At 31.1% G+C, this 23,795-nt stretch overlaps 1 protein-coding gene across 1 annotated transcript; it reads right to left on the minus strand.

Moving 5' to 3' along the window:
- Positions 1–1,034: 1,034 nt before the first annotated feature.
- LOC107455959 (uncharacterized) lies at positions 1,035–1,952 on the minus strand. Its single transcript, XM_016073692.1, has one exon. The coding sequence runs from the start codon at positions 1,950–1,952 to the stop codon at positions 1,035–1,037; it is 918 nt and encodes a 305-aa protein (XP_015929178.1).
- Between the last annotated feature and the right edge of the window lie 21,843 nt (positions 1,953–23,795).

Consider the following 23,795-nt stretch of genomic DNA (forward strand, 5'->3'; position numbering starts at 1 on the left):
CAGAGGACAGTACCGTCTAAAAATCGGTAAAAGTGCTTGACAATCTTCTTCAAGCCTAGTTGAACACCTCTAGCTGTCATGGAGAAACTTGTAGAAAGTATGCCTCAACGATTTCAATTGCCCCTCGTGATATGAAGAAGACATGTAAATTTCCACCAATATGTCGAAAGAGTTATTGGTCGATGCAGGGCAGATCCCTATTCCAAATTCGATGATTTTCAAAGATTTTTGCGCCAACTTATTTTTTAGGATGCACTTTTGCCAAGGAATATGATATTGAGGAACATTAATTAGTTTTTTTTAGAAAAAATCGTAGTTAACAGATCCACTCAAAGAAATTTTTGTTTGAGGTAGGCAGTGTATTTTGATGGGAAAATATGCTTCGTTTGTCCAAAATAAATGGTGATAAAAAAAATTTTGCTAGCAGTTTTAACCTTAGGAAAAAATAGGCTGTCCACAAAAAGGGAAAAATTAGTTTTTGTAGAGATGATTTTTAAAGACAGGTTAGCTTCTCCAATTATTTTAGATTATTAATTATTTAAAGACTTTTATTCACGTTTTGGTGGAAGATATTTCCTTATGGCAGAGCCGCATTTTTGTAAACTAACAATATTTTAAAACTTTCTTTTTAACTTTATTTTTATTAGTTTTACAACATTTTTTGCTGTAAATATTTTTACCAAGAAAACTTTACCGCTCATTTGGCATATAACAAAATAAATACCTTAAATAAAAGCTGCCAATTTTTAATAAAAATTATTTTTCAAAATAATGGTAGTTTAAGACAAATTTTGCGAATAATAAGTACTTCAGATTGTTAAATTAATTTTGAAACCATGAAAAAAGAATTATTACATCCATTATTCTGAGATTACTCATTTAAAATGAATGAGTAAATTACCCTTCTCCAAAAAAGAGTGAAGACTTGAGTTGAATACACCTTTGTTTGAGTGAAATATTTGTTTTGCGTTAAATCGAACTTGAGTTGAAGATATACTTCGATTAGCGATACTTCAGTTATTTTTGCTCAAATATTACTTTGTGAGTGGCAACATACCAATTCGTAGTGTCAGATGCATCGGAAGCCAAGATGTAGCCAATTTATCGCTATAAGAATTCTCTTGTTTATTAATTAAAGGACTTCTAAGCCAAACTCGTAGATATTCTTCGAGGATGCATGACTCCACTAAAGGGAATAGCATAGCGGCATATTTGTCAGATGTCATGCCAATGGATTCCAACGATCGCAAATGGGATTCTAATTTGTTGTACAATTGTGTAATATCCATCTTATTCTTTAAATTTGTTGCATTTTTAACGACAAGAGCCAAAAGTTCCCGAACATGATATTCAATTAAAAGTTCCTCTCGGCCAAACCTTGATTTAAAACTCTCAATAACTTTGCAATAATTATCGGCCTTCGGCGGGTAACTATCCACTATTTCACGAGCTCTTCCTCCGGCTGTCACGCATTGAATAAGATATTCAAATTTATCTTCATCGTCCATCGAATTATTTTCGAGTATTCTACTGAATTGGCTCCAAAAATACAGCCAATCTTTTACCTCGCCACTGAAATGTACTAGTTCTATTTTCGGAAGCTTTAGTTTCGTTTTTTCATTTTTAACCGAATTATCTTTTTTATCTTTCAGTTCACGAGAATTAAGAATCCTTTTTACACGAACACGCACAAAATCTAACTTTTCTCTGTATTCTTCAATGATACAATATTCTTTTTCAAAATCGTCTGCTTTGGCGACTTCTATCAAAAGGGAGTTACATATATCTTCATCTAATTTCGATAAATCAATAGAAATTCTTTCGAAAGATGATAATTTACTTTCTAAATCTTCAAAATTTAATTCAGTTTTATCGAGAGCCGTAATTAAAATATTATGTAAACGAGTAAAAGAAGCTCTTACCGACTTTCTTTTCACTATGAGCAGATCCATTTAGAATTCCAAACTTGAAAAAATTTCAAATAAGAGTATAAAAATATCTGACTTAAATGTCGATCAAATGGAAACGATCACGTCCGGGTCACCACAATGTCAGATGCATCGTAAAACTCTTACTAATTTTCTATAAACTTTTATAACAATATTTACAAGTTATTAAATGATCCACTTCTATTCTTAATATTCTCCATGAAACATAAACTGATAAACTGTTGCCATTCGAATTCATATAAGTATTAAACTTATGAATAAAATATTACAGAGTATGAACGATGACGTCATTACAAACGTTATTACGTGACACGGTAGACTGTTAAAAGTCGATTCCATTCATTTATTTTTTAATTGTGTATGAGCTATAAGCTAGAATTTGTATCGTTTTATTTTAAAAAGAAAACGATGTGGATTTCAAGTTTCTGTGACGATATAATGGACGTGTTTGTAATCCTGAGATGTGAGGCCCTCAAAAATTGCGCAATCTTCCGAGTTTAATCGGTTGTGGAATTTTACGAACGATTCCGAACAGACAGCTGTCTGCCATTTCTAAACATGCTTGTATTCATAAAATCCGATGAACTTCTTTNTAATTTATTTTAGTTTGTATAAATACAACTGGAGTTGTACCGCCTGCTACAAAAAGTGGCCTAAACCATAACGGACCTACCACCAATTGACGTTTGGAAAATAAGCGTGGTTCAGCCCGTAATTCGTACCAAAAATATCGACATCTGGTCCATCCAAATTAAACCTCTTTTCATCCACATCACATCAATTCGTAACTTTCTTAAATTGTTCTTTGCAAATGCTAAATAAGTATCTTTGTGTAATATTGTAAGCGGAGATTTTCTTTTAATATTTTTAGTTAGTGTTAAGATTGTAATTTAAATAGTTTCTAACCGTGCGGCTGCTGCATGGTAACTGCAATTCATTATTAATTTGTGCAGATGACATCTTATCACGACAAGCAAGTTTCCAGATTCCTCTTTCCTGCCTTGGTGAATTTCTTTTCTTGCCTTTCAATACGCTGCTTACTGCTATAGCTTTCAGGAAATTCTCAATTGGACCTTTATATTTTTCTTGTAATTTGAGAACTGTTCAAGTCCTTTCCTTTAAAAGCTAAAATAAAGCGTTAAATGAGTTCCCTTTGGAATTGTTTTGCGCGTGCAAACTACCAAAATTTGCTTTTATGCAACTAGGATTTGCTTTTTGTACTAGAGTAATCCGCTTTCTCGCACTTTTTATGCCTCACAATGACGTAATTAGTTTCGCCTTTATGCTTTTTTTCAAAGTTGTTTTTCAATGATTATCTCATATTTTTCCGCCATTTAAATAATATGCAGAATAAAAATAAAATTGTCATGCAAAGCAATTAGGCTTTACATTTGCTAGTAAAAAATAAATTTGCATATGCAGCCATAACAGTAATGCTTCATATTTGGCGACTTTTTACTCGGCTTTATACTTTTCTTCAGTACTGTACATTGTTAATACAGTCTATACTATTTATATTACTATCTATTATTAAAGTTGACTGTCTCTAATTTATGAGAAGTTTACATTTGCAAGATTCATCCCTTCAAATCTGTATTGTAAGATGCTTTTATTTGCATTTCATTGCAAATTTATTATTTAAAAAAAAGGAGGGTAATGTAATATTTAAAAAATTAAATCGTATGTTTGTTTGTTTTTAATATTATTACATGTTCTCTTCAATGTATTTCTTATTTTAATTTTCCTTTCAAAGCAAAATTTCAAAAGAACAGCTTTTAAAACAATATTTTTTTTCATAACAGTTAAATTATTAATTTTTTACAATTCATTTTTAAATAAAAGCATATATGCTGAATAAAGATAACTCGACGATTCAATCCATGTTAATTCCGCAACATTGTTTTTTCCTTTCTTTTCTCCGTTTCATTTTGGTAAATTTTAGCTTTCATCTAATCATAAACTTTTACCCTAAACTCTCTACACTACGATTAAATATAGATACTCCATTAAACAGTATAAAACAAAATTAGTTAGAAAAAAAAAGTTCAAATATAGAAGAAGAGGAACAAAAAAAAAAAACATGCTGTCATTTAAACGTTATGCTTCAGTCTAAATTCATTCCACAAGCTAACGCCTATGAAAATGAAAAGACGTGAATTGTGTTAATCCTTCAAAAACGTTCCACAGATTTCAGCCATTCGAATCGCCATTACTTATGCAACTATGTAACGAATGCGTCAGTCGCTGACATCCGCTCTTCAATTGATTCCTATCATCGGATCTGGTGCACGCGCTCCCAGATGACTTTTTCCTCCTGTGCAGAGTAATTGTTCCACCCATCTCATTCATTCTATTTTGCTGGTCATTATTATTCCATCAGTTCTTAATCAGAGACTTTTTTTAGGTTTCGTTTCGGAGGGAAAACAGGAAACACGTTCCGTTTTAATTTAAGGCCTTTTCGAGGAGTCCTTCAACTTTATTACCTGTGCTTCGAAATATTCCAGATAAGATTAATATGTTGGGGTTTTTGTTTGTTTCGTTGGTTTTAATTAAGTAACCTTTTTTTCGGTGTCAATTCGGGAAAAAAGAGTTTCACATAAGGGAAGAATAAAGAAAGATAATTCGTTTTGCTGGGTTCTCAAGATTGAAAGTACTTTCTCTGAGTTCAATTACTTTTGAAATAATGATGCTTTCGGTTTAGAAAAGTTCTTCATCTTATTTTTAATTTCGTTTTAAAATATTTTGAGAAGATTAATGAGTTAGCTATAGTTTGTTTGGTTGGATTTAAATTAAAAAATATCAATTTGGTGTCAGTTGGATTTTTCTAAATAGGAAAAATAAGGATAGTTTGTTATTTAAAGTTATCAAGCAGTTTTATCATTAATACAAAACAGTTCCCAATGTAGAAAAAGTAAAATGAGTGGAATAATTTATAAAAAGTTTTTTAATTTTTTCTTTCGTTTTACTATATGAAAAAAAAGTTTCAAAAAATATCCCAAGAAGTTATATATGTTTAAAAAAAATTTAAAAGCTCTATTGCGTGATTATTAAGTCTTTTACGTTTGTTTAAGCTGCGTATATACAGCTCCTGTTAAAACATTATAAATCAAATTTATTAGTTCAAAAATTAAATAGTTGAGTATAACTAGTACTTTATTCACGAAAAATTTCCCTTAAATAGAGAGAAGATAGATAGCATATTTAGATTTATAATCTGAGCTGAACAGCCGACCCAGTTTTGAGATAACTTCAATTAAAATTCAACTTCGTTGCCTCGTAATTTTGAACTCAATTCAGAAGTCAAGGAAACTCCTGGAACAAGCATTGGAGCAAACTAGCCTTCGTAGAGAATTTTTTAATGGAACTAACTCGTATATGCATTACACGGTGAGGAAAATCACGAAAATCTCCCACGGTTAGCCTGACGAGAAGAGGATTCTAAACTATGATCCGTCTACCACTGAGGATTTTTTAAGTCAGCGCTGTGATCCGTGTGAGCAGGGAGCAGAATTCAAAGCTACCAACCAATGCTGGGATTCGGAACTGGATTACATCATTGGGAGACGAGTACTCTATCGCTGAGCCACAGCAGCTTTAGATAGCATATATTAAACACGAAAAAATAAAAATTAATAACTTTTTCTTCCAAGAAACACTTGGTGTCATTTATTCAAAGTTTTTGCTAGAAACTTCTGTACTAAATTTTATTTAACAGCTAATGATTGATAAATTATTCATTATTTTGTGATAATATTAATTGAACTAACAAAGCACTTTATCTTGTCTTTTTACTCGTTTGCTAATTAAAACTTCCTTAACAAGTTCATCAGTTTAAGATCTTGTTCGAGATTCAATCTTTTTCTAAATAGTACAACAATCAATTTCGAAAACAATCGATATCGAATATTTCTTGAAACAATGAGATTCTCACGATATTTTCGGCATTCTCCTATCGAGGTTCGGAAGCAAAAAAAAGTGACTTAATTAGCTTCGGATTCACAATAAGAAAAAGTGGTAAAGAGCGCGACACCGAATGAAAGGGTACAAGACCCCGGAAACTTCACAGAACATAATTCTTTGTTCGCTCCATCATCCAAGATGTTCGATTAATTGAATAATTATAAGCTGATCGAATCACGCGTGAAGTATTTCGGGACCTGGAGTTAGAGAATAAAATGCTACTTAATTGCCTCATATTCAAACCTTAACAAGCATGTTTGTTGCCATTTGGGCCAGCTGTAAAGATAAAAGATTGGTGGAAAAAAACTAAATAAATAATTGGTACTATCAGTAAGGTATTTGTATCTTTCTTTCATTTAGCGATTTTTATTGAACTCTATCTTAAAGAGACCTTTTTTATCTTAGTTTCCCGCTTTGTAATGGATCATAAACGCAGACCATTAACTGTTAATTTTTATTGATAGGTAGTTCTAACAATTTCAAAGAATTAATGTCGTGTTCGAAAGAAGAGATATTTTTAGCGGATCGTTAAAAAAGATTAAGTCATGGATTATCTGATGTAAGACAAAAAAGAACACCAGTGGCTGTTTTTATGAACCATGACCTAAATAATTATGTAGATAATTTGAACGAATTATATTCACGTAAGAATATAAACAGTGAGATTCTTTGAGAATGTTCTTACTTAAATTCATTTGTTTGTTCAATGCCAAGTGTCAGGAACTTTACGAAGCATTCATAAAATGTCCACAATGAGGTCAGACTGAGACTAAAACTGGAGCAGATGTTTACCTTCATTGAAATTAATAAAATGCCAAAGGTTTAGGTGAAGTTTATCTGCATCCGCGCAGATGTTTTTCGAAATTTAAGAAAAAAGTCAGATAGGTTAACCAGGCAAAACTTTCTTAAGCATAACAACGAAATAACTCATCAAAGAAGTAAATTCGACCTGAAACTGAATGACATTAAATTTTTTCTAATGTTTTTCTCTAAGTATTTTTATTGATGTTCTATTTAAGATGGTTGGATTAATGTTTTTATTTCCCTAACATAAATACTAATTCTGGCACGTACTAAAAATAAACAACTCTTGAAAATAATGAAATAAAGTAAAATTTTTAAAAATAATGTTTTTCAAATGGATTTAACAAGTAGAATTAATTTCTAATAATAAGTCCACTTGGAAAACTTGGTTTTTAAAATTTTATTACTTATTTTTGCGTACATTGCTGTTAGTTTATTTATATCGGAAAGTGATTGGAATTTCGATCGGCAAAAAAGAAGTTTGATTTTGTATGTAACATTTAGGAAACAATTGTAATTTGTATTGCAATCAGGCACAGAATTTTTTAAAAAGCAAAGTTGGAGCACTCTAGCCAGTCGTAAAATCATGAAATTTCGAATGACGATAAACTGCGTTTAAAGATGAATTCTCTGCTCGTAGCTGTCAGGAAACGATTTAAACTGATATTATCATCCAGCGCATAGCATTTGAAATTTGAGAAAAAGGCAATGAAATTTTAATTGGCAATAACATCGCAATTCTGTTTGCAGTGGTCAAAAATGAATTGCAATTTGTACTGCCATCAAACACAGTGGTTTAGTTCAAAATTTGATTGCTGTAACTATGTTAAAGAATTGAGAGTTTAGTTAAAGAGTTAGCAATCACTATTGGAGTCTTCATTTACTTTCAATTATTATATTTTATTATATTTATGTTGGACTATTATGGCGGCAGTGGATAGCTTTTCATTCCACGTTATTGTTATATTTCGTTAACACTTCAGACAGTCGCAGACGATTTCTCCTCACTTCGCTTCACTTCCTTTCGGCTTCTTTTGAGTAGTTATCTTTTGGTTTTTGTTTTGACCGGCAACTTCTTTTTCGAATGACTGGGAATAGAGGGTAATCCGTCAACTTTTCTCGACACGCTTTATGACGCCCTCCCCCTTCTTTAGTTTTCTTTCGTTCTTGCTGTGAATGATCTCGACATTTCATCTTTTTCACCTTGAAAAAAGAAAAAAACACTTTTATACACAACTTATAAAAAAGTCAGAGATTTGCATTTTTTTTTAACACATAAGAAATATTAGAGAATGCCGGCCAATGACACTTTATGTATGACATTTGAATAAAAGTTTTCATATAAGTATAAGGCTTAGTCAGAATGTATAATTCTAATTAAATAAAATTTCCTTAATGGACACGTCATGCGTTCAAGAATATCTCGATGCTTCTTTTTTTTGTCTGAATTGCATTGTCGTATCAATTCATTTAAATATCTAATTGTTCAAATTTGTGGTAGGGATAGGTCATTGAAGGCATAATTCGTCTGGGGTACTTCCTCCATTAAATATTTCGCCTACGGATATTAGTCGACTATAGAGCAGGCTATATAACTATATATGGCAGGAGGTGCCAAAGCGGTACAAAATCAGTGGGCAATTACAAAACTCAATTCAGTTTCGACAATGTGGGAAGTCAATGTTATTGGCTTATGTTACATAAAATGCATAGCAGCTCATATAAATTATTTATATTAGGAACTCGCCTAACCCGCCTGGTATGGCAAGAAGAAATAGCACAATTCAAAGAGGGGAGCTTCTCTCGCCGACGATCGCAGTCACAGCCTGTCTTAAACATTCGCCTAACACCCCAACTTGAAATAGTTAAACCTCGTAACTATTTCAATTTGTCCACAGTAAAGTCACGTTTCAAGTGTCAACCTCGTCCACAGTCGCAGACACTAGATGAATGGTAAGGAAAGTTCTTTCCATAGACAGACTATACTTAACCATGTTTAGGAAAAGTCGCCCCACAGACAAGTTCATTGTTGTGCACGCGTGAGGAAAAGTATGGTGTCAACGGAAAAAAATCAAAGCATTTTGTGAAATTCGTTGAATAGTCGATTTCTGGACAAAAATTTTCATGAACTTAGAGAAATAAATCCATTGTAAAAAAATTTTCCAGCTTGATGCAAAATTCTAACTTAATTTTTATAATTCTAATAGAATCGTCGTAAAAACAAAGTCTGGTCAATTTGTCAAATTATCATTAGTTAAAACAAGACCTTGTTAGCCGGAGATGAGCGGGAAGTATCCAAATTATATCCGACTTGAATTTTTGACTTGTTGAAAACATGTTTTCTGAATTAAATATATTTTGCGTGTTTCAAAAATATTCTATAGAGCAATAATTATTTTAAGACTCATATAAAAATAGTTAGCTAATGCTTTTCGGAATTGACTTCATGTCGTATAAAGTACAACTGTGTTTGAAGAGCAAGAAAAAAAAAAGGCAAGAAAGTATCAATAATAATAATAAACCATAATACAGAAACTACTTGATTCTCCCCCCCCCCCCCAAAAAAAANCCCCCCAAAATAAAACACTCGTCAAAACGAAGAAAAAATAGCTCTAATTTAGAATCAAAACAGATTCTAAACGGTCCAGACAACGAAAACTGCTATTTTCAGATTTCTCTCGCAATACCTAAGCAACCAATTCCAGCGAGTCATAAAACGTTTATTTGTGCTTTTATAAACTTATCAATGCCATAAAAATTGTCTTTACAGCTTATTATTGAAATTAAGGAAAGAAAAAATTAAGAAAGCGAGTTAAAAAATAGTAATAGTTAACAGTTTAGAATCAACTTTGTTTAATCCTTGGACGGAGATGAGTATCTCTTTTATATACAGGGTGTCTCAGTTAAAAGTTTCAGAACTCCTAAGAGGGGTAGGGTGGCATCCTGACGACTCGAAATCATATAGCAATGCTGGGTCGGAAATGCTTTCCTGATGCGGTGATGTACACAGAAGCACTTTAAAGAAAAGACACCGTAAGTGAAAAATCGTTTTAATAATACATTGAAAAAATTATACGGTACATGGGTCAAAGTAAGTGTTCGAAGTTTCTGCCACCGTCTACAATGTACACCTCACATCTCCGGCGCATGGACATTCGAACATTCTGCAATACTCCAGGCATATCTCGAATTTCTCCGGCAGCTACTGAGATTCTAGCAACCAGTGTTTTCATATGACCCCAGAAATCAAGACATGATAGGTCGGGTGACCGAGGAGGCCATATAATTTTCTCAATGTATTATTAAAACGATTTTTCACTTATGTTCTCTTTTCTTTAAGGTGCTTCTGTGTGCATCCCCGCTCCAGGAAGGCATTATCGACCCCGCATTGCTATATGATTTCGAGTCGTCAGGATGCACCCTACCCCTCTTAGGAGTTCTGAAACTTTTAACTGAGACGCCCTGTATACATATTTTTCTGATGCTTTAATTACAGGCAAACATATGTTTATATATTTTTTAGTTATAAAAGACACTCTAATAGTTACTAAAAAATATTTGCCATATTATCGGAATTATATTTGTACTAAAATATAAAATCCATAAAAAGTAGCTTGACGAAAACATTTTTTTTATACATATTCAAAAATTTATAAAAAAAATTGATTTCGTAAATTAAAGAAATTTTAATGATGAATAACTGTTTATCTCAATAACTGCAAATTAGTGTAAATTTGAAAAATTGTTTGGAAGTGAGCCGTGTTTGGAAGATTTTACCATTAAGGCATAAAAATACACCAGTGTTCCATGATGTTCTTCATACGAATAAATTTTTAAAATGCTTACTATAAAATTTTTCATTTGTTTTGACCTAAATTTAAACAAAATAAAGAAACAAAAGTATGAAAAATAGGTTTAATAAAAATTCTGCGACAAAGGGTTAATAGAAGTATTCGGATGAAAGAATTAAATTTCAGATTATTTTTAATTGATTTAGTCTTCCTAAGGAGTTCAATAGATTTTTCTTTATCAAAAAAGAAAAATATATATAAATTAAATTCGTCAGAATTATCTGTTTAAAAATGACACTTGGAGAAAAATATTAGGCTTAACAAACGATATTAGTGTTATTGATTAAACAGAAAACATTGAAATAAACATTAATCATTTAAATTTTTATAATATTAAATTTATTAAATGTATTTATAAATTTAAAACTTTAGTAGTCTATTTTGTTCAGAAATCAATATTTAAGACTTTTGTCTGAAATTAAGCTTCATATCTCAAAATCTCATTTATATAATGAGACATAATGAGAAATGATACAAATACACTATAACATAAATCCAAACAAAATTTCAAATATGCAAATCCTATTTAAGGCGATTTTAGTTATTTCTGATTTTAACTGAGATTTTGTGGGAGATTATCTTTCTCAAATCATTAATATTTTACTATTTTTAGAATTGTAGGTTGAGGTTAATAATCTAGTTAGAATAATAAACTGAAATGCAATTTAAATATGATAGGTTCCTAACAACAATCGATAGTGCGTAATGGGGAATTCGGTTAAAACTACAACCGAAGATAGACTTCGTTTACATAAATACAACCAGTTTTACAATCATTGTCATTTGCTTAGTTTTTACTTGGTGAATAATACGTGAAACATTTATTTCTCATCTTCCACTTTATACGTTTCAACAAAAAAAAAATGAAAAAAAAAATGATTGAAATGAAAAAAAAAAAGTAATTGCTAAATTTAATTTTAAATAATTTTAGGGCAAATTATGTAAATCATTACTGCCTACAGTGACATATGATGTGACATAGAAGTTGACATGGGAATTTTTTTCTTTGACTTCTTTAAGCAGCAATGAATTAATGTTCACATCAACAGCTTAAACAAGATCTGGTGCAGTTCAGTAGTTAGAGCATCGGTCTTTGGTTTAGAGGGGCTGGGGTTCGATCCTCATGACCCTCTAAGACCCGCTTAGTATACATAAAATCTTTGGATTGAAAATCCTGTTTTTGCGGTTGAGAAGTACCATGTGTGCATAAGGATCTGAAGAAAATTTTCTTCTCCATTAAATCTATGTTTAAATTGTGCAAGTGGCCTAGAGTATGAGAGGTGCTGCTTTCTATTGGGGGGTTCTGACAAGTCTCGCTTTTACCCTAGTGGTGCTTTTTTGTCAAACGTGTGTCCTTGACTTGATTTGCATGGCCAGTGGTTAGCGATCTTGGCTTGTCCAAGTGTCGTTCGAAACAACAAAAACACAGTTTAAATACTACTGAAAGTTTAAATATGTGTATTAAGAGAGGTACAAAGTTATCTTAAATAAAAGTCAAAATGCCACAAATTATGTAAAGAGTATTAACTCATACATAAATATTTTCGACTGAAGTCTTGTACATTTTATCTTCTTTAATGAAACTAAAGTAGATTTTAAATTTCATCTGTAGAAAATCTCATTTTATAATTTTTTAACCGTATAATAATTACTACAACCTTATAATTTTTTAATGAACACTTATACAATTGTTTTGAGCATATTTTGGTTCTAAAACATCTCCTTCAACATATTCTTTTTTTTTTTAACAAAAAATAAAATGTTAAAAAAAATTTAATCTTTAGACAATTTCAATTAGTACCTATATATTTTGGAATTTTTATGAGAACTAAAGGTGCTACTTTAAATTTTGTTTAAAAACTTAAAAAGTAATTAGAATAAAACTTAAAAGTTCTTATTTTAGTTGCGTAGTTTTTATCCCATTAGGTTTTGGATTTAGAGCAAAAGTCTTCTCATTGTCCAATCAGGGGTCGCAAGTTGTGTACCCGTAATATAGCGTATGAAGACCACAGAATGTATTAAAATTACGTAAGTAGGAATGTAGCTAGAAGGGAAGTAGGCAGAAGAAACCTTGGAAGCATGAAGAAGTTACAAACAAATCCTTTGCATTCTTTGTAAACGATACTTTTCATAAAAAGCGGTATTAAAATACCAATTTCAAGATGAACGAATTGGTCTTTACTTTTTAAGTAATTTTACAGAAATGGAAATGTAATCCATTACTGTTTGGCTTATTAAAAATGGAGCTCAACACGAAAAAAAGTTGGGTGATTCTCTGATCATGTAATTTGCAGTATTGCAAGACCATGTGATTGAACGCTGTGAGACCCTTTCCTTTGATTTTTATTATTTATTTCTATTTTAAGCCTTTCAATACTGCATAAACGAAATTCAACCACATTTTTTTTTTGCAAAATAAAATGATAATTGAAAATTTAAACAAAAGAATGCATATGTGTCAGCAAAATTACAGAGACCATTTACTCGATATGCTGTTCTACCTATAATATTATCGAATCGTCTATTAAAAATAACAATTAACAATTAAAAATTCAAATTTTTAAAATGAAAAACCCGTGCTTTTTTAAAAAAATGACTTCCAGCTCAAGTTTAGAGACAGGCATTCTATTACACACCTTTTATCACCTTTCTTAAAAAAGATATTAATTTAGGGACACCTTTCTATCTCTGATAATGTTTAGGAAGTAAACATTAAGAAATGTTTGCTTTGCAAAGTTAGCGAGCGATAATCAAAGAAAGTTTTGAAAAAGCTATGAAATAAACATTAAAACCTTTTTCCTATTCAAATCATTGAAGTTTAATAGCATTTTTCGCAGTCTGCAATCTAACAAATAAAAGAAATAATAATAATAACTAACAGCCGTTAACATTCATTTAACCTTTAATTCGCATTCCACAGCGACCAACAATCCAACCATTTATTTTATTATCATAGACATCAAACATTACTAGTCTTTCATAAAAGTAATTACCGAATCAACACTTTCATATTATACCTCTGTTAACCGATGATTTTTAACTAATCAAAAACCAGTTTGCAGCATCGTTAAGTATGAATCCAAGATGCTTGTTTACGCCTATCAGTTTCGAACCATTCGTCATTCATCCGTTATTTCACACATCATTATTCGCTTTTATCATTTCACTTGCCTATTATTAACATCTCCTAACGATGTCCAAATCCCGAAATTGCCTCCACACGCTTCAGAAAAACAACACACGAAAACCCTTTTTCTGAAATGAAAAACAATGATTCAATTCTGAACAAGAGAGAGAGCTTCTTGTGTCTAATCCAAGTGACCTTGTTTCTTACGCGATTCAACCGCATGGCGTGCTTCATATGCAACTTCTTTGCAAGGATCCCAAATTATAGATATTAAGAAAAGGAAGTTGTATTGAAAATCTCCTCCCATGTTCGGAACCCAGAGTACCGTACGACGGAAACCGTATCGAATCTCCGTAAGCCATCAACGTCCTATGACCTTGAAAGATCTGCCAGGTTGTTCCTCGCAGAATCAAACGACAGTGTATGTGTCAATTATATATTACGTAAGAGATATATCAAAGAAGACACCCCACATGGTCGATGCTCATTGTGTTAAAGACAAATCCTCCAGTTAAACCAAGGTTGAGACGAGAAATTTTTACTACGGAAAAAAGTTCGAAGTTTAGGCTTCGATGAGCAAGTTTTTGCTGACATAACACACTGTTCCTTAGAAATTGAGAAGCAGTTTTAAGTGCAAGAACTATCGTTTCACGAGGAGAACTGAGGATTAAAATTCTGATAGTTACTTAGTGTATAATTTTTTTAATTAGCTATTGTTTTAATTTTTACAAATTCATAGTCATTTGAATGCAATTATGGAATTTTTTAATTAATATTTTATGGTTTATGGTGAGATGATGATGGATTCCTAGATAAATACAAATGATAAAATAATTTTGTAGCCTCTTAATAATTGTTGAGAGAATTAAAATTTCTCTTAAATAAATTCAAGATATAAAAGATTAAAAATTATTTCCAGCTAACAGTTATAAATTTTCGTTTGACAAAAGCAAACTTTTAAACTTGCTACCATATTTATAACAATAACCTGATTTCACGAGAATTGAAAAATATCTATTAAACATTGTTATGAAGTATCAAAATTAATAATAATAATAGATAAATAACTTTTAAATTTAATTATAAATTAGCGATCGGCTATTTAAAATTATTTTATGATTTTCTTATACTTCTCATTTTTTTAGGAACTGGAATATAAAAAAAAAATGCTTAATTCTGAGAAAAGGATAATTTGAAATTATTATTCAGTGAGTTTAGTTTTTCTACTTTTTAAACATTTAATTAAGTCTTCTTTGTGATTAGCATTTCGTTTCTGTTTTATAGTGTCGTTACGAAATTGAATTGAAAACTAATGTAACGTTTTTCGTCCGTTTTTCATCCATCTCTTTGGGATAATTCCTTATTTAAAGCCAACCTTTTGATGTCTAACTGTAAATTTAAAGTTAGGTTAAGTCTAGGTAAGATAACCTGAGATAACCTGGTTAATAGTGTTAATAACCTGATAGGTGAGATAACCTGTTTAAATATCGCTGATATTTTTCAATTAATTGCAGATGATGTTTCTCAGGAAGCAGTTAAATTTTTTAATCAATTTGAACAAAGCATTTTTATTATTTTTCATGACCACAAAAAGTATGTAAATTTTAATGTTTGCTTTATTAAGGGGTCAAATATTTTTGTGAATTAAGTAATTTCGTGTTGTTTTTCAATGCGTAATTTTTTTAAAACTAGCTGGACCTTTAAAACACATATAAAGTCCAATCTTTGTTCTTAAGTAAAAGTCCCGCAGTGGACTGATCGAAAAAACACCGAAGTCACTGGTTGCGGTCAGTAAACGGATGGGTGACCACTTGCTCGACTTAACGCGCAGGTCGTCGGACTATCAAAATAGGGGAGCCATCCCCTCTGCTGAGGATCACATTTGCGATGGCATCATGTTTTCAGATCATTCGCTTGTGCAGCTGTAGTGCGACGTAAATAAAGTACTTACCTACCTACCTACCTTAGGGGGGAAAAAAAGCAGGGGAATATTATAATGAAGTGACGCTATAAATTCAGCGTCCATCTCATCAATTTTAGAATACATGGCCACATAAAATCGCGGGGAGATGACCACTTTTCATTAATATCAAGGATCCGTCGTAAAAAAAAAAATCCGAAAAAAAAAAAAACTAAGATGTATTTTAGTAAATTAATCTTCACCAGCGCTTTCTTAGTGGTCCTTTTGTGCTTTTCATTTGGTTTTTATTTGTTTCGTAATTTTAAGATGAAATCTAATAAAAAGAAATTCTTGGCTTTTTTAGTACAATATTAAAATCACTTTTTAAATTTTTGAGGACCATACGAACTTTGTATATTACATTCTGATTAACATACTATTCGATAAAACCATATAACCTTCTCGATAGAGCCATATACGTTATTCTACACACTCAGAATTTCATGAATATCAGTGTATTAGCTCTGGAGAAGAATACAATACCACAATTAAAAATAACGACTGAAAAAGATGTGTAAGATGCAAACAATGTATCAATGAAAATTGTACAAATTTTGAAAACCTTTGCCAAGAATGGGGCAAAGTTTTTTCGAAAGTGACTAATAATATCTGCACTTAAAATGTTGCTCTTTTTACTCATTTTCTCCAAAATATTAATTACTTACAGCTTATTGGCTAACTGTATTATGTTTTTCATGGTTAACTGTATGAAATGTGTCACTTTCCAAATTTAAACTTAATTTTTCCTTTACTGTATTAGATGGTTATCTCATCTCGACATTAAGGAAAGATGGAAATTTGTTGGTTTAATTTCAAACAAGTTTTTTCATATTTTGTTCTCAATATTCTATTATTATTTGCTCAAAATATGTTGAGTATATGTATAAAAATTTGAAATATTCATAAGCATTTCTTGTATTTCTATTCTGAGTACTTCTATTTCGATTGAAAAAAAAAACTATGGTAATCTATTCTAGACTACTATAATTTTAACACTATAGTTTCCTAGACACTATAATTTTCTTTATCTGGAAATTATAACGGGTAAAACTATTAATGAGAAATCCATTCTAAATTGTTGAGTTGTTGCCATAAGCGATTCAAATGTAGGCATTTATTCTTTATAATTGAAATATGTTGGATAATAGCAATCGTATTCTTTCAGTAATCATTAAAAATAAAGCATTTCTTCAAGGTGGCCATTACATCAAAACTTTATAATGACTTAACAATTGAAGATCATAAGTTCTCAGAATCAAGTTTTCCCTAGCGAGAAGTAATCTTTATCTTCTCAATAGACCAAATAAATAAATGAAAACTAACTGAACTCACCCAAATAAAGAGATACATTCTCAATTCGAATCACGATATTGGTTCTTTTTTCGGTTCTAATTACAAACTGGAGTTTAAACAGACATCTTTTCATGGAAAAAAACAACGAGCAAATGTTGCCCACCCAATTCTTTTCATGACTCTTTCCATTATATTACTCAGAACAAAGATTCTGAAAGCGCCATTTTCTTTGAAGTTCTTTTGTGTTCTAAAGGGGATGGTAGCCATTTCAACGATTGTCGACGATCACAGGGCGTATGTCTTTGTCTAAATAGAACACCATGGAATGGTCGATCGTGCTTAGGAGTATCCCTAAAGAAGCTGATGAGGTTCTGGTTTAACTAAATTATGACTGGAATTCCGAACAAGGGATGGACGTGAATTATCTTTCTCCAGGAAGAAGCAACAAAAGCATTGAGTATGTGCGTAATTGCGTATGAAATGCCATTATATACATCCCTTTGATTGGAGTTGGTGGAAAAATTAGATCTTGAAGTTGTTGTCTGCCGCAAGCTAGTAGCGCTCCGAACAATTTTTTTTTTTAAAATTTGTTTACTATTTTATTGTTTATTTTTTAAACAAACTTTCATTTGCTTTATTTTTTTCTGTCACCATTATCATATTGGAATCTGTATAATTTAAAACGAGAACATCCAAAAGAAATCTTCATATATTCTCCTCTTGAAGAAAACTTAATCTTCTTGCCTAAAAAAAGGAAGAAAAAAAACTTGAACATTTCCTCCGAAAAGATAATATGAAATACTATTATAAATTTCTTTGGTTGGGGTTGATGAAAAATTTAGATCTTGAGGTTAATTTTTATTTGATCTTGAGGTTAATTTAGATCTCTGTCTCAAGCTTACAGCTGCTAGAAAAAAAATCTTTTTTCTTTTTTTTATATTTTAAAATTTGTTTACTATTTTTATAAGTTATTTTTTTAAACAAACTTGTATTTCTCTATTTTACCTAATATCTTTTTTTTTCTGTTACGATGCATCGTATTGAAATCTGCATAATTTAAAAGGATAACAACCAAAAGAAATTTTCATATATTATTCCGTTTTAGAAAACTTAATCCTTCTGTCAGAAAAACAAATTGAAAGTTTCTTTAGAGTAGAAGAAAGAAAATAAAAACACTTCCATTAATAAAATTATTCAAAATAATTAGTGCGTTTTAGTTTATTCACCTAAATTGGGATACTTGATCCAAACCAGAAGATTAATGGTTGAGTGATATAAATAACATCCTTAGAATGTGATTCCCCTCGAGCTTTCTTTTAAGAAAGCGATAGCCCCGAACTATATTTATGTATACATTGAAGCCTTTGTTAAGTTGTCCACTTGCGGTCTTACGGTGCGTTGTTTTACTCGTCAGTTTAGACACTATTCAATATATATATATATGTTCATTCAGAAAAATTACAATGTAAGTTTATAGTAAACCAATTATTGAACAGTATAATAATATTTACAGGGGTCAGAACGATATTAACATTTACTTAGGTGTAATAAAATAGAAAGTAATAGAGAAAATATATACAACCATTGTCAAAAATCTGCCAACGACAAAGGAAAGGTTATATAAATCAACTTTGAAATATCGAGAGTATATTTTATTTTATTATTAATGTGGTAGCAAAATATTTGCATTCATACTTGATTCTTGTTTTTCAAATTTGATTTAATATACTTTTAACTAACACTATATTTAAATAATTTAAACATACGTTAAGAGAACCAGCTAGTTACGTTGTTATACTTCAAGTGATGGCAAACGATGAATTAAGTAGTTGCCTACAATATCACTTGAATAGTTATTTTACTACCACTAGGAAAAATATTTTCTGAAGCGTGTAAAAGTTGGCTGGTATGGGTATGTTTCCTTTTATTCCTTATAGAATTATTAATCTAAAATAACAATTAAATATTATTATATAATGCAATATCTGCAATATCGTTTTTAGAAACCGCGATGGCTCAGGGGATAAAGCGTTCGCCTTCCAATGAGGCGAACCGGGGTTCGATCTCGGCAATGGCTGGTCGATACGAATTCCGCATCCGGCTTGCACCGACCACAGTGCTGGCGTGAAACATCCTCAGTGGTAGATGGATTATGGGTTAGAGTCCCCTTGCCACCAGGCTAACTGTGGGAGGTTCTCGTGGTCTTCTTCTCTATGTGAAGCAAATGCGGGTCAGTTTCATCAAAAAGTCCACCACGAAGGAAAATTTTTCCCAATACTTGATCCAGGAGTTCCCTTGTCTTTTGGATTGGGTATAAAATTACAAGGCTATGGAACATTAGTAGTTGTAACCCCCCCCCCATAAAAAAANGTGAAATATCCTCAGTGGTTGACGGATCATGGGTTAGAGTCCCCTTGCCGTCAGTCTAACCGTGGGAGGTTCTCGAGGTCTTCCTCTCCATGTAACGCAAAAATGGGTTAGTTCCATCAAAAAGTCCTCCACCAAGGCAATTTCTCCCAATACTTGATCCAGGAGTTCCTTTGTCTTCTGGTTTGGGTTCAAAATTACAAGGCTACGGAGTTGAACATTAGTAGTCGTAAACCCAAAAAAAATTGGGTCGGCTCTTCAACGACGGTTATAAAATAAAAGATCTCTTTTAGGGTACTTTTTTAATAAAAATGGTTTAAATAAAATAAATAAATAATGAATAAATATTAAATAAATATTAAATATATAAATAATAGATAAATAAATATATAAAGAATAAATATTAAATAAACGATTTAAATAAAAATGGTTTATGAAGAAATAATTGCATTAAACTATAAAAAGTTGTAAATGTTTTACCCTTTCCACTCCAGTAACTCTTGAACAACATTTTCACTTTTAAATTATCTACCTAAATGTTGGTATTTTTCCATATTAATGTCGATTGAGCTTTTTATTAATGGTTTCCAGGTATTATATGGTAAGAGTGCGAAAAGAGATTAGTCTTGTAAACTTTTAGTGATTACGTCCGTTTTTAACGTTGTTGAAAGAGAGCAGAGAGCAAAGGGTTAATTGTCAAAAAATAAATGAAACCAGTACCAAAAAAGAGCAGCCATACTACTTTTAAGAAGCAAATTCTTTGCCAACATTTAAAAAAATTCCTCTGTTTTAGCATAAAATAATAATTTTATTAATAGAATTAAATCATCTTTTGAAAAAGACAAGCCTGGTAAGATTATCATCAGGCAATAATAATAGGCAACAACCTTTGAATCTAATATCTATTTGACAACAACAACCTTCAATTGAATGTCAACAAGAATTGTATGAAATAGAAGGGGGTGGGCAAATGTTGAAATCAGCCTATAATAGAAGCCCATCAACCACTTCTATTTTTCATGGACGGAAACAAGCAAAAGCGATTTGTAAAAGGTGGTTGAACCCGAGCTGGATCGATGGTCTGTTTTAAGCACGGTACCGTAACATCCGTCTTTAAAAGCAAAACTGATGGGGGAGGTGGAAGGAAACAGTCTGGAGAACTTGGTGATGAAAGTTATTGGGGATCTTCGCATGGTCGAACTTCCTCAGATGCTGCTCTTTTGAGGAAGCTTTCTATTTTGTTGGAAAACGAGATTTCTTTTGTTTTGTCAAATGCTTTTCTTTAGAAGTTATAAATGAAAACATTGTGAATTTTAGGAAATGTGGGATTTATCTGTTATTATTAAAGAGCTTCAATTGTGTTAGCAGACTGTCAGAAGTTTGACTGAAGTTGACGAGAAATTAAAGCCTATAATATTTACGATAACCTCGTAAAATAGTTTTCACCATGTTTTTAGTCTTGATATGTTACTCCAATTACTGCCGAATTTCCCTAGTTTCAGAAAATATTTCTATTAGTGGTAACAAAATAATGTAACATTTTGATAAAATCGAATTCAAACAAATTTGCCCACCACTACACATACTGTCGGACTTCTATTTAACGAACTTCTACTTAGCGAATTTCTCTATTTTGCAATTTTTTTTCGAGGAACCAAGAACATTTTGGAAATTTTTTCCTAAAATAACTTCCAAATAGCAAAGTAAATTTTCTATTTAACGAACTTTTCTTTGAGATCCACTTTCCTTATTTCCCAAAATATCCCAAACTTGTAAACGCATTATATGGCGAAAATGACTTTGAATTGATTTTCGAAGCTAGTTAACTTCTAGAGAAAGCAGTAAAACCCCTTTCCCTTTTTGTTTGCATTTCAAACGAAAATCTCAGACAAAATTGACAGATTTTACCACTAGCAATTAAACCTAAGAACGCATGTGGTAACGTACGTTTAAAATTACTTTTACAATAAATGCAGCCATAATTTTACACACAAATTCAACTTTTTTTTAGTTGAAAAGGTATGTAGCATGATAGTGTAACACTGGATAATGTTTTGCTCTATTCTTGCTTTCCATGCAGATTTCTTTTATGGTTAAGATTTATGAAATAAATAGTAGATACTAGTTTGCAAGATAAAGGTATTAAATACTAATATTTAAATTATGCCTAGTGTTTATGCATTTAAAACCTGTTTTGTGTTGTTTAAGTATTTCAAAAGGTGATTTTCTACTTAACGAATTTTGCATATGACGAACTTATTATAGGGATTTAGCGACTTCGTTAAATAGAGGTCCGAATAATTTAGGAGGTCAGATAAACAAATGACCAAGTTTTTTAACTCTGCTGAATTTTTCACAAATTCTGTCTGTTTTAAAAATTTCTGCTTTAGTTCACGACCACTGGAAAATATGCACCTAACTGACACTAGCAGCAAAAACCAAAAATATCGGAGAGCATGTGGTTCCAGTAAAGCAGAAAATCTGAACCTGTCTACAATGCTCAAAATAGATCACTAAAGTATGACATGATGTATGGCAATGCCAAATGATAAAGCGTTAAAGTATGAATAATAATTATTTTAAACTTTTAATTGGAATGAGTATGATTTATTAATATTAGTTGAAAGTAATTTTTGGTGCAATAAGTAGGTTCATATTTTATTTTTCTTTAATAAAAAAGAAGTAAATTTTTACTAACTGCCACGTATTTATAGTATTTACCTACGACTTTCCTGTGGACAGACAAGACTTAAATAGAATCAAAGCATTTTTCAGAGATAGCACTGGAATCGACGTAAAGTCAAAACATTGCCCCTACAGAAACTCCACGAAAAGCTGAATGAGATAGGAACCTGGTGTCTAGACTGGAAGTTAAAAGCTAACGGACAAAAATCGAAACTACTAATTATTCAACATAAAAGAAAAAGCATTCTCCCAAAAAATTATGTTGTTCTCCGTAACGAAACTATCCCCATTGTCAAAAGCGCCAAAATATCTTGATCTGATCTTAAACAATAAATTTAATTGTTAAGATCATGTCAAATCAGTTACCAACAAAGCACAAACAGCCTGCCACAACTAATAAATCCTTCTTCTGAACTCTAAAATGGAACTCAGACTCAAACGCTCGAATCCTAACTTACGCATCTCCAGCGTGGTGTAACTTCTCCCCATCACTCGAAGAGAAACTCAAAAGATGCCAGAAAAAAATACTACGAAAAATAGCACAAGCAAGATGGTTCATCTGAAATAAGAACATACATCGCAATCTCAACATAGATTTTTTAGATTATCATGTTGCAATTGTGACACCGCAGGATTTAATGAAATTTTTACTTTTGAAAACTTGAGAGAAGACATAAACCTCAGGCAGCGTATTTTTGTAGAGTCGCAATCTATTCTTAAATACAAAATATTTAATTTTCATTTCACTCCAATTACCATGACATCTCCACTCCAATTAAAGATCCACCTTAAAGATAAAATTTCGAGATGGATGGGAAAAGGGCCGCTAAATAAATTTTCAAAAGAGAGGCTCAGGCCCTCAGATAAATTTCAATGATTTTAAAGAATCGATACTAAATTTCGATTTTTATATACCTGTCAACTTTAATTCTTTCCGAGAATGAATTTTTCAAGTGATAGTTAAACAATTGTACTCAAAAATATATTTATATTTTGACCAGGTTGAAATTCGCTATCGTAAAGACTATTATGCTTTTATGTATTTGTTGTGATTATTTATATGTAGTGGTTTTCAAACTCATTCATAATTATTATTATAATTAGAAAAAGTTTAATGGAATAACATGAGTTTCGCTATCACTTTAAATATTAAAAAAAATCTTCCGGGAAAACTGGAAGAGTTGGCAGCTATATATAGCACTTAAATAGCATAGATATAGCACTATAAAGACGAACTAATATTTTTTATTTACTGCACATAAGCTGCAAGTATATAGAACTCATAAAATTAGTTATAAATATAGAGAAAATAAGGAAATAATAAAGATTAATGAAAAGAGAAGAAAAAAAAGTATTTTTAAAAAATATTTTTAAAAAAATACTAAAAAGACGGAAAACAAAATAATGAAAAGATATAATCTCTTCATCAGTTCACACAATTATTTCCGCAAAAAGGAGTGATTTCTAATATTGTATCAATATATAGCACCAAAGCAAAATATATCAATACAATAGTGTGAGGAGCCCTAAAAAAAAAAAAAAAAAAAAAAAAAATCGGAAAGAAAATGGAACTCAGTAAGTAAAAAATATATACGAAATAAAACATATCAAGCAAAAAACAGAAAATACACAACAATATCGGAATCTTTCAAGAATGTTTTAAAATAATTTTATAATAAGACTGCCAGATTACTAAATATGAAAACAGAAGGGTAAATAGAGTTGGAAGCGTAAATGGAGAGATGTCTTACGTCACGTTCTTACAGCAGTACTGAAGCAAGTTTGATTTGTTAGTTACC

The sequence above is a fragment of the Parasteatoda tepidariorum genome, chromosome 4 (genome assembly GCF_043381705.1).
Source record: "Parasteatoda tepidariorum isolate YZ-2023 chromosome 4, CAS_Ptep_4.0, whole genome shotgun sequence".
In the NCBI taxonomy this organism is placed as follows: Eukaryota; Metazoa; Arthropoda; class Arachnida; order Araneae; family Theridiidae; genus Parasteatoda; species Parasteatoda tepidariorum.

Coding starts and splice junctions, on each gene's coding strand:
- LOC107455959 (XM_016073692.1), bottom strand. CDS start 1,952: ATGGATCTGCTCATAGTGAAAAGAAAGTCGGTAAGAGCTTCTTTTACT.